Here is a 12757-nt window from a genome sequence, read left to right as displayed (position 1 = left end):
AGGAATGGAAATAGAGAGAGAGGAAAGGAAGGGAAAGGTAGAAAGCAGGAATGGAAATAGAGAGAGAGGAAAGGAAGGGAAAGGAAGAAAGCAGGAATGGAAATAGAGAGCGGAAAGAGGGGAGAGGGAAGAAAGCAGGAATGGAAATAGAGAGAGAGGAAAGGAGAGGAGAGGAAGAAAGCAGGAATGGAAATAGAGAGCGGAAAAGAGGGGAGAGGAAGAAAGCAGGAATGGAAATAGAGAGAGAGGAAAGGAGAGGAGAGGAAGAAAGCAGGATTGGAAATAGAGAGCAGAAAGGAGGGGAGAGGAAGAAAGCAGGAATGAAATAGAGAGAGAGGAAAGGAGAGGAGAGGAAGAAAGCAGGAATGGAAATAGAGAGCAGAAAGGAGGGGAGAGGAAGAAAGCAGGAATGGAAATAGAGAGAGAGGAAAGGAAGGGAGAGGAAGAAAGCAGGAATGGAAATAGAGAGAGCGGAAAGGAAAGGAGAGGAAGAAAGCAGGAATGGAAATAGAGAGAGTGGAAAGGAGAGGAAGAAAGCAGGAATGGAAATAGAGAGAGCGGAAAGGAGGGGAGAGGAAGAAAGCAGGAATGGAAATAGAGAGTGGAAAGGAAGGGAGAGGAAGAAAGCAGGAATGGAAATAGAGAGAGTGGAAAGGAAAGGAGAGGAAGAAAGCAGGACTGGAAATAGAGAGAGAGGAAAGGAGGGGAGAGGAGGAAAGCAGGATTGGAAATAGAGAGAGAGGAAAGGAAGGGAGAGGAAGAAAGCAGGAATGGAAATAGAGAGAGCGGAAAAGAAAGGAGAGGAAGAAAGCAGGAATGGAAATAGAGAGAGTGGAAAGGAAAGGAGAGGAAGAAAGCAGGAATGGAAATAGAGAGAGTGGAAAGGAAAGGAGAGGAAGAAAGCAGGAATGGAAATAGAGAGAGCGGAAAGGAGGGGAGAGGAAGAAAGCAGTACTGGAAATAGAGAGAGAGGAAAGGAGGGGAGAGGAGGAAAGCAGGATTGGAAATAGAGTGGAAAGGAAGGGAGAGGAAGAAAGAGTGGGAGATATAAATGCAAATTGCTAAGGAGGAGAGACGGTAGGAGAGAAGAAAAGTCAGGAGAAAGAACCATTGAATATGCTGAAAACGTCAAACGCCATACATTAGCACTAAATTCTATTGCTCTGAAATGTTTATTTTTTCTTTTCTATAACATCAAAAGTATAAGACATGAGAAGGCTGATGTACTAAGCTGCATCGGATTTTGCACCAAAGTTGCAATTTTCCGTACGTAAAATTTTCCACCAGGACATTTATGCAAATAAGCCCTGTAGAAAACGTATGCACATAAGTTCCTATAGCCAACTTTGCAAAAAAGATAACTACGTCTCCCTGAGACGTAGTTATCTTTTGTGAAAATCAGCCTGCAAAAACTTGTTTGTACATGTTTGAGTGCTTTCAAATATAGTTAATGAGCTGCTTTGCACTTATTTGCATTGCAGCAGCTCATTATATTTGAATTTGCATACAATTTTGCAAAAGTAAACTTCTTTGCGTAGGTTTACTGTCTGTGAAGCCATAGAAATTCACAAAGTCCACTTCGCATGTATTAAGGGAAAACCTGTGCCCAACTTAGGGGCACAAGGTGCTGTTTTTACGCACAAAATGGATTTTGTGAAATTCAGAGTGCAGTAGTGCATTGGTATCCCAGGACAGCCAAAGCGGGATGTGCCATCATGAATAGGGTAGGGAAGAGAAAGGAGAAGAAAAGAGGGGGCAGTACTCACAGTCTTACTCCAGGAGAGGCCTGTGGTATGATGCTCTTTGATGTACACTTGGAGCTCAGTCCAGATATTCAGGCACGACTTCACCCACTCAACATGACGAGCATCGCTTTGTTAACAAGAAGCACAAAAGAACGAAACGTGCATGTAAATACCTTTCAATTACAAGGATGTAAATAAAAGGGATTAGCAATATGTAAATTGGGAAGGCAAAGCTGAAGTGGAGGATAAAGGCACATCAAGCTCACGGTTCTGGGAAGCGGCCTGCATTGTTTTATATAATACAGTAACCTTATTTGTTTGGTTATAATTCTATTATTTACAGCACCTGCATTACTGGAAGGTTTAGTCAATAAACCGAGGGTTTTGCTTACTCCGGCAAACATACTTAAGATCCCTTTTGAACTATCACAAATGGTTACCTATGACATCATCCGGGATCTAATACATATCATTTCTTTCCTTTTTAGTAATAATATAATATTAAGGATTATTGTAGAATCCTTTATGGCAGGGACATGATGGGCACGTCAGAGAAGGGGCACATGGGGGGGATAAGAGGTATAGGGATCTGTTTATGGGAGCAGCCCCCAAACAGAGGCACATTGCACCAACCAGCCCTTACGACAGACGCCTTCAGAGCTAGAAAATTCTGCTTATGAATGCATGTAGGAAGGCTGGCTTTCATGATGCCCTCGTGTCATCACAAGTTCTGCACTGGCAGGACACTACACACCACCAGTGGTACAAATTGCCCAGAGGTGTGCGAGGACGTGTGGGGTTAGTACAACTGTCCCTCAGATATGTCCCACTCTATACGACAAACACTGTCACATCCTTTAGATCCGATCAGAGATGGTTTATTGCATCATTCTGTTCCAGTTCCAGAGCCGTGAGTAAAGCTGCAAAAATGATCTTTCCTTTTTGGGCAGGGAAAGGCCCAGCTACAATCCATTCTCCTTGCTGGCTCGGGGAGAGGAGACGGCACAAGTCCGGAGCATCCCTCTTCGGTTCAAGAAGGGAAAGCAGCCCTCTTTCACCAAGGGCAGAGAATGGCTCTACGAGACCTGTTTTAGTTAACTATAACTTCAAGACTAAAAGGTAGATTTGTTTTAAACCAGAGGCCATAATAGAACCTACCAACCATTCCTAATTCTGTTTTGAAAACTTTACAGTGAGAAGCCTGCTCACTAAACCAACTAAATATATCAAAATTTTAATTATTCCTTCTCTTCATAATTGTGCTGACAAGGTTTTTTCCAGTATCAATGGTAAATACCAAAAACAATAATTTGCTTTTATATGGTGCCAATTAGCTAAGAAGAAAGCTCCTTTCCAGCGCTGGAAGCATTTTTTTTTCTTTTGTTCAAAGTGCTACTTAACCAAATATCTTTTGAAGATATCCGGATAAGTAGGAAGTCATCTGGCCACACAAGGCCAGATAACTACAAAATCTAACTGGCTACATTCAAACATAGTCAGGTGTTTTAGTTATCCATCTACCTAGAGCTGGATAACTTTAGGCGAGTGTGTTCAGTGGGACGTTTATCCCGCTGAATATACTGGGCAAGTTATCTGGCTAACTTTAGTTGAATAATATGTCCACTAATCAGTTTATTGGCCTGCAAATGATTGTGATGCAGACACAGAGTTCAGAATAGAAATCCTGGAAAATGGATTTCCAATCTGTGTTTCAACCACTGAACCACAGCACCTTCCAATGACAAAACAACAATTAGGCTGACACTTAGAGCTAGTAGCCTTTTAAAAGATAACAGCTATCTGCTCAGCCTGTTGACAGCACAGGCTGTGGAAGGCAACAGCAAGAGAATGCTGCAATGAAACTAACATTTATTTTCCTTTTTCATCATTCTTTTTGCAACCTTTGAATAAACAATCTAGCTAACACAGACAATGACATTTTGTTTACTAGTGATATCACTGATGGTATATATCAGGAGTGACCAACTCCAGTCTTTAAGAGCCACAACGGGTCTGGTTTTCAGGATATCTACAACGAATATACATGGGGATACATTTACATGCGCTGTCTTCACTGTATGGAAATCTATCTCATGCATATTCAGTCTCAAAAGCCTGAAAATCAGGCCTGCTTGGCCATCCCTAATATATATTATGAAGTAAGTTTTCAAAGGCTTAGTCACCTTTAAAGCAGGTAAAACTAAAGTTAACTGACATAAATCAGCTGTAGTCAGGTAAGTAGATTTTTAGCCACCAGAAAGCATACATGTATGTACTTTCATAAAGCTTGCATTTTGGGCTGCAGAGAAAAGAGGCGCTCTGGGCATGATTAGGAGGCATGGTTGCAAATTAAGCACATAGGTTTCAATTAAAATTATGTGTAAGTGAGGTAGTTTGCTACCAGCATGTGCAGTTTATGCCATCATTTAATACGTGGAAGCATACATATGTGAAACTATTAGCTGTGTAATGAGCTGATATTCAAACACACCGTGCGCGGGCAGCCTGTCTGAACGTCAGCTGGATTCCTATGGGCTTGAAAGCACACACACGCACACTGCAGGTCAGATGGGGTCTTCCCTAGCTCTCATATATTAGTATTAGCACTGTGAATAACCGCATTTTAGTTTTTCTTCCTTCTTCATTCAGAAATTGCAAGCTAGAGATATGTACAGTGGTAATTGGCGGTAAGATGGTGAGGCAAAATGATGACATGGTGAATTGTGTGAGTCTAGTCAGGGTAAGCCTGGTGGAAGATTCTACTTTCAAGAAAGTTCCCCCCTTTAGAGAAGAATTATACCATTGGCGATCGTGAGCCTCTAATTGTCAAGCTAGCCTTAGAAGAATGGCGACACCTGCTGGAAAGAACCAAGCACCCAGTAACTATTTATATGGGTTACAAAAACCTAGAACATCTAGTGCAAGTGCAGAGACTGAACCACAGCAAGCTTGCTGGACATTGTTTTTTAATCGGTTTGATTTTGAGTTGCGGTAAAGTCCCACTGAGAAGAACCAACAAGCCTCTCACACTCCTTTGAAACTGAGGGCTCTCTGGAGTCTCCATAGCATTTTACCAACCCTGCAAAGATTGTGGTTGCTGCCACATTCACGGCTCCTAATAGGAAGACTGTGGCCCTCAGCGCCTATGACAGAAGGTTCTTCAGTGACCTCATGATTGCCGCTTGGTGGGCCTCCCAGATATCACCCAGACGTTGGAATTAATCAAACAACATTACTGGTGACCCAGATGAAGACCAATGTGAAGTGAGTCCTGCCCCACGTGTGCCATGAATAAATGTATGCAAGCATGACCTTGGGGGTTGTTACAGTTGCTGCCAGCCCCCAAGGAACCCTGTATCCATTTAGCCACTGACTTCATCATTGACCTTCCCCTCTCTGGCGACAACACCACCATATGGGTAGTAGTGGATAGATTTTCTAAGATGGCTCATTTCATGCCCCTTCTGGGTCTCCCATCCATGCTTGAACTGGCTAAACTCTTTGTCCAACATATCTTCCATCAGCATGGGCTCCCCTTCATATCCTCTCAGACCAGGGAGTTCAGTTTACTGCCCAATACTGGAAAGGCTTGGCAGGAAGTTTGAAATTACATTGGATTTCACCTCAGTTTATCATTCCCAGAGCAATGGACAAACCGAGCAAGTAAATCAGAGGCTTCTTTCCTCCCATGGGATGAATTATCCTATAATAACCATGTGAACAGTTCCACAGGGTCATCACCCTTCTACATAATGTTCGGGCACCATCCCTGTACACCAAGATCTGTTCCAATCTTTGTTTCTTGACCGGCAGCTAACCTGATTGGACAGGAATTCCAGGAATTGTGGCAGAAGACAAGAGCAAATGGCGGAGTGCTTTAAAAAACACGCAGACAAGAAATGTCATCCAGTGCCTCAACTTCGCCCAGGAAGCCTGGTCTGGCTCAGCACTATAAACCTACATTTGAAGATGCTGTCTTTAAAGTTTGCACCGCGATTTGTGGATCCTTTCTCCATTGAGTGACAACTGGGTCCTGTAGCTTACAAGCTCAAATTACCAGCATTTTTAGGGATCCATGATGTTTTCCATGTCTCTCTCTTGAAACCTGCAATTCTTTCTTGGCTGGGCAGTCTGCCCCTTCAGACCATCGAAGTTGCTATGGAAGAAGACACTCAATTAGAGGTCCAGGAGACTTTGGATTCCCAAAGGGTCCGAAACCAGTTGCAGTATCTTATCTCCTGGAAAAACTATGGACCCGAGGAAAACTCCTGGGAACCAGCCCGAAAACTCCAAGCTCCTCAGTTGGTAAAAAATTACCACATAAGCTCCACCCCTGGGAATGCCTCCATTCAATTTGGGTAAACTTGCACTTAAGCTTATCCGCATAATCAGATGGACAATGTTATAAAAGCCTATTTCAATAGGTAAAACAGGGAAATATTTTGGAAAGTTCCCCTTACAGGGGGTAATTTTGTAACAACCCGCATAGATTTGTGAGCCTCCATAAGTTACAGAGGTTTTCAAAGCAAATTGATGAGCATAAAATAAATCCACTTTGAAAACTATCCTACCAAAATTCCCCGTACAACATTGCACCTGCTACTTCGTGTGTGAAGTTTTGATGGCAAAATTTACACCCATGCTTTTGAAAATAAAAAGCATGCGTGTAACGAGCCAACTCTGCCCAGACTCCTCCCTCGGAACGCCTCTCTTGAAGTGCAAGTGAATTTATGCGCATAAGCCGTGTAAACCTACGTGCAGGCCATGCAGAAAATTCCAGGAGAGGACATTTAATGTGGGAAAGCTCTGTTTTATCTGCACAAATGGCTTTGAAGCTCACCCTTTATTCGCAAGCCCAGGGCTCAGTGAGCACACAAGGATGCATGTAATAGTTTTGTATGTAATTTTTCTGCAAACTGGAGAGAGGCGTTCGGCAGGTGGGGGCGAGCAAAGTTGGAATTTCTGCACGCACTTTTTAAAATTTTAAATTAACCCCCAATGTTACACCTTCCGAAGAGCAGGTGCAAATATTTGCAAGTTATTCTGTGAGTGTATCCAGCCAATTATCTGCAAATTTTCAGAAATTTCAAAGCAAACTTATGCTCATAAATTTGCTTTGAAAATTCAGAGAAAAATCTGTGCGTAAAAAGTACACACAGATTTAACCCAAGTGCGCACAATTATAAAATTCCTCTCCCTGTATGTGAGTGGGGGGGGGGGGGGGGGAGGGGCATGGTTGGCGTCAGGCCATGTTATGTTAAGGTCTCTTAATGTTTTTGTATCCAACAGTTTTTATCATAATAACTGGAAAATCTGAAAAAAGACCAGCACAGCAGAGTTAATTTTAAACCAACAAGTGAAGCTTCTCTTCCAACAGAAATGCTGACAAAAAAAAAAAGGAAACTTACGTGTTTTTGTAGTCCTTTAAGACTCTGTTAGTATAAAAGGTAGCAGCATCATTCATCTCCTTCACATAAGGACCTGGTTTAGGAGACTAAGAGAACAGCACCATCACCAAGTACAGTGAGGGAAAAGCATTTAAACAAAAGAGATAACACCATTAAAATATGAGAAAGAAAAGCAAGAACCACATACCCACCAAAGGCACTGCCAAGAGTGAAAAATGTGAGGGAAGTGCTATGAGATGGAGACAGGTTTAAAATGACACATTTACAAGAGAGTGACTCACCACTGTTATCCAGCCAAGAGCAGGGATACTTTCACTGACAGCTGAGAGGTGGTTGAACATTCTGCTCCCTCGATTTTTCTCTCTAAAGGTCTGGATTTCCTGAATCTTGTCAGATATTGGCTTCAGAAGAATGGCCATGTCAGCCTATAGTAGTAAAACATGGGGCCTTCTGTTAACCTCTGGAGACCCAATACAAAATGACTCGCCATAATTTGTACAAATCAGTCCAGCAATATAATTCATTTGATATATATACATATATATATATATATATATATACACACAAACACACATAGCTATAGAGAAAAGTTTAGGCACCCCTGGTCAAATTATGTTTTATTGAATTTCTAAGTGAACAGACGATGACACAACCTCTATACAAAGTTAAATACCATATTTCTACAATTTTTAATGCTAAATTACTATAATTCTTTTATTTTAACAGATTGAAAATAATAAAACAGTGAATATGGTATGTGCAAAAAAGATATAGTTGCACTGGAGAAGGTACAGAGAAGGGCAACCAAAATGATAAAGGGGACGGAATGGATCCCCTATGAGGAAAGGCTAAAGAGTTTAGGGTTGTCGGGCTTGGAGAAGAGATGGCTGAGGGGGGATATGATAGAGGTCTATAAAATCATGAGAGGACTAGAATGGATAAAAGTGAATGAGTTATTTACTCTTTCAGATAATAGAAGGACTAGGGAGTAATCTGTGAAGTTAGCAAGTAGCACATTTAAAACAAATTAGAGAAAATTATTTTTCACTCAATCCACAATTAAGCTCTGGAATTCATTGCAGAGGATGTGGTTAGGGAAGTTAATGGAGCTGGGTTTAAAAAATGTTAGGATAAATTCCTGGAAGAGAAGTCCATAAACTTATTAATCAAGTTGTCTTAGGGAATAGCCACTGCTATTATTGGCATTAGTACCATGGGGTCTACTTAATGTTTGAGTACTTGCCACATACTTGTAAGCAGGATTGGTCACTCTTAGAAACAGGATGCTGGGCTTGATGTACCCTTGTGGTCTGACCCAGTATGGCAATTTCTTATATTCTTAAAAGTCTGGATACCCTTCCTGTTGATACATTACTACTTTTTTTTTTAAAAAGGCTGTTATTAAGGACCATAAAATTGATTGACTCATTAGGCTATCAATTAGTTAGGTGAAGACAATTCCACAGTTGAACAAATATTCTGACTCTTCTAATTTCTCAGGTTATGATTGTTGTTCTGTCTACTTTCAACAACCAGAGACTCCTCTAAGCAGCAGCTTTCTGAGCATTTGAAATAAACATAAATCACTCTTGCAAAGCAAGGGAAGGTTATAAAAAAAAATCTCTAAATGCTTTTAGCTAGCGAGATCAACTATCAGAAACATTAAGAAGCGGTAGTTACATGAACTATTAAGATCAAGGCAAGATCTGGAAGACAACATTTCAGATAGAATTGCTCCAAAACGGAACCCACAGATCACTGCAAACCACCTGTTGAGAAGTTTAGCTAACACTGGAGTAGTTGTTCACAGTACAATGTTGCTTATACAACAATGATCTGCATAGGAGTATTGTTAGAAGAAAACTTTTTTTTAAACTGTTCAAGCCAGCAAAACTACATCTTTGTTCACATGCTCAAAATATCTGTGTTTTGAAAACCACAATAGTTGTTCCATCTGAAAATTTTCCAAGGACTTCCACTCATCTCTAGCAGGCATCAGAGCATGAGGGGTCTTCGAGAGCAATTTACGCTATATAGCACTTCAAGCTTCTCTATTTTCCTAAAGGATTTGCTTTTAGCCTCATTTATCTTCCAGATGTGACTGTGCATGACATTAAGAGAGTAATTTCCATTTCTGTAGGTAAAACAGTGCTTTACCCACGGGGAATGGGGATTTAGAAAACTGCACTCCCTGCAGCCAGGTAAACTAACGTACGTAGCTTTGCTGCCCATGTAACTTTACCTGCACTGAGAAGAAGTGTTCCTGGAGGTGAGACCGAGGAAAAGTTTGTGCTTATGCAAATATTCTTGAATTTTCAAATGTATGCACATAATTTTTCTCGGAAAACTACCTGCACAAATTAGCAGGTGTAAATGTGAGCAGGGAGTTTTCCTGGAATAAATTTCATAGGGAAAGTAAGTGCGTATTTTCCCTCTGAAAACTGGTGCAAAGTCTGAAGGGAAAAAGTACCTGCAGACTTCCCCAATGTGGGCAGTTATAAATTTAATCCCAAAATGCATCCCTCTCCTCCCCCCCAAGTACAGCCTTAAAAGCTTCCCTCCTCAGTGCAGGACTGCAACTGGAAGATGAATTATGAAAACTAAAATTATCAAGGGCATCATCAAGAAGTTTCTGGAAAGCTTCATTTCTTAATATAGATGCATTAAGCTTCTAACTTTCACTTTGACCGCTCTTCTCCACAGAACGGGAGACAACTGGAGAAAATATCACACACACACACCCTAATAACTCATTTCAGGAGAATACAAAAAGAAGTCAATCATCTGTATGTATTGCGCGTGAAAAGCGTAAAAGGTGTAATTCCTGCTAATGAGGAATCTGCCTGAAGGCTCAGGAACCTAATTAACTTGTTAAGCCTTATGGACTCAACGCCAGCGGCCGATGATCCCCAAGACCTACCCAACCTGGGGTTTAGACTTCAGTTCCCCACATGATAAGGCAGGGGGGAGGGGGGAAAGAGATGTCAGCTATCTTAGCAGCTGTGAAAAAAATAGGTCCGTCCCTCCTTTAGTGCATACATATTGACTAACATAAACAGCTGCTTACATGGAGCATCAGGATCTAAAATACTGAAAGAAGCACAGTGGGAGAGAGCTTTATATATTAGAATATGTGCACCACACTGCTCTTACAGTGGTACGCTGGAAAAAAAAAGAGCTGCCCAAAGCAATCTCTAACTTCAGATGTTTCTCTTGTGTGAAATGGTTTTCCTCTAGGAGTACAGTAAGGGATATTTGGGCATTACAGAAATGCAATATGCACTTGGCATTTTATGGGTGAAGAGATCCCCTTAATACTCTGAGAGAACATTTCCATGAGTATTCATATCAGAAACCAATCCAGACTTGCCACTGACAGAGATCCTTCACTCCCACGAACATCATCAATAATCATCTTAACTTGAGTGAAACCTCAGAGTCAGTAATATGAACGGTCATCGGGTTTGAATAAGTTTAATAAACAGAAAACATAAAAAAAGACTCTCATCTCCATTCTTGCTCTGCATATTGACTTGTCTTTTTAAAAAAGAACTTTAGAGAAAAATCTTTCATAATTATCAGCTTGAATCTTGCTTACACAAATGGTGACAAACTGAAGAGTAGTAAATCACCTGGACTGGATAGTATACACCCCAGGGTTCTGAAAGAATTAAAAAATGAAATTTCAGACCTATTAGTAAAAATGATAGTAACCTATCATTAAAATCATCCGATGTACCTAAAGATTGGAAGATGGCCAATGTAACCCCTATATTTAAAAAGAGATCAGGGGTGATCCGGGAACCTATAGACCGATGAGCCTGATTTCAGTGCCAGGAAAAATCATGGAAACTATTATAAAGAATAAAATCACAAAACATTTAGATAGACAAGGTTTGATGGGACACAGCCAGCATGTATTTACCCAAGGGAAGTTTTGCCTCACAAATCTACATTTTTTTGAAGGGGTGAATAAACATATGGACAAAGGTGAACTAGTAGATGTGGTGTATTTGGATTTTCAGAAGGCGTTCGACAAAGTCCTGCATGAGAGGCTTCGAAGAAAACTAAAAAGTCATGGGATAGGAGTTGATGTCCTTTTGTGGAAATAGAGTAGGATTAAATGGTCAGTTTTCAAAGTGGAAAAAGGTAAACAGTGGAGTGCCTCAGGGATCTGTACTTGGAACAGTGCTTTTTAATATATTTATAAATGATCTGGAAAGGGGTACAATGAGTGAGGTGATCAAATTTGTGGATGACACAAAATTATCCAGAGTAGTTAAATCTCAAGCGGATTGTGATGAATTGCAGGAGGACTTCATGAGACTGGAAGTCTGGGCTTCCAAATGGCAGATGAAATTTAACATGGACAAGTGCAAAGTGATGCATATAGGAAAAAATAACCCTTGCTGTAGATATACAATGTTAGGTTCTATCTTAGAAGTTACCACCTAGGAAAGAGATCTAGGAGTCATAGTAGACAATACACTGAAATTGTCGGCCCAGTGTGCTGTGGCATTCAAAGAAGAAAGAATGTTAGGAATTATTAAGAAGGGAATGGAAAATAAAACGAAGCATGTCATAATGCCTCTGTATCGCTCCATGGTGAGACCGCATCTTGAATACTGTGTACAATTCTGGTCGCCGCATCTCAAAAAGGATATCGCTGCACTGGAGAAAGTGTAGAGAAAGGCAACCAAAATGATAAGGGGCATGGAACAGCTGCCCTATGAGGAAAAGCTAATGAAGTTAGGGCTGTTCAGTTTGGAGAAGAGACGACTGAGGGAAGTTATCATAGAAGTCTACAAAATCATGAAAGTACTTGAACAAGTTACGGTAAATCAGTTATTTACTCTCTCAGATAATAGAAGGATTAGGGGGCACGCCATGAAGTTAGCAAGTAGCTCATTTAAAACAAATTGAAGAAAATTCTTTTTCACTCAGTGCATTGTTAAGCTCTGAATCCATTGCCAGAGGATGTGGTTACAGCACTTAGTGTAACTGGGTTTAAAAAAGTTTTGGATAAGTTCCTAGAGGATAAGTACATAAACTGCTATGACGGTAATTAATAAGCAAATAACTTGTGATCTATCTAATGTTTGGGTACTTGCCAGGTACTTGTGACTTGGATTGGCCACTGTTGGAAACAGGATGCTGGGCTTGATGGACCCTTGGTCTGACCCAGCATGGCAATTTCTTATGTTCTTATGTTCTTAGTGGATCTCTTGCCAATGGGTTTAATCTTCTGTCATTTCTGGAAGGGAAATAATTTTCCACAGAGAAAGGCTGTGCAAAAAGTGCTGTAAAACCTTTGCCCAGTTCTTAAATTTAGCACCTTTGACAGTAAGTCCTACAGTGCTTTTTACAGAAATGCATGTATGAACACAACAACATGGGGAAGATGATGGAGATAAAAAACATATAGGAGATAAGGACTAAGTGTCTGATCCAACCAGCCCATTTGTTCCTATCCACACGGCTTTAGTTAAGGATACATTCCAACTGTCAGCTGTACATGCTTGAGAGAGCCTGCAGGATGTCACGTCTTATCTAACTCAGTTTTTGCTGTGCTCCCGATTTTATTCTCCACCATTCTGGGGAGAT

General features: G+C 40.8%; 1 protein-coding gene across 1 annotated transcript in view; it reads right to left on the bottom strand.

The window, feature by feature from the left end:
- CAP2 (cyclase associated actin cytoskeleton regulatory protein 2) overlaps positions 1 to 12757 on the bottom strand; it is a 317746-nt gene that overhangs the window by 100992 nt on the left and 203997 nt on the right. The window contains exons 5-7 of the mRNA XM_029590710.1: positions 7435 to 7578; positions 7154 to 7239; positions 1767 to 1872 (exon numbers count right to left, since the gene is read on the bottom strand). Of these exons, the coding sequence (XP_029446570.1) occupies positions 1767 to 1872; positions 7154 to 7239; positions 7435 to 7578 (336 nt within the window). The remainder of the gene's footprint in view (positions 1 to 1766; positions 1873 to 7153; positions 7240 to 7434; positions 7579 to 12757) is intronic.

The sequence above is a fragment of the Rhinatrema bivittatum genome, chromosome 2 (genome assembly GCF_901001135.1).
Source record: "Rhinatrema bivittatum chromosome 2, aRhiBiv1.1, whole genome shotgun sequence".
NCBI classification, from domain to species: Eukaryota; Metazoa; Chordata; class Amphibia; order Gymnophiona; family Rhinatrematidae; genus Rhinatrema; species Rhinatrema bivittatum.
This window is presented reverse-complemented; position numbering and strand designations above follow the sequence as displayed.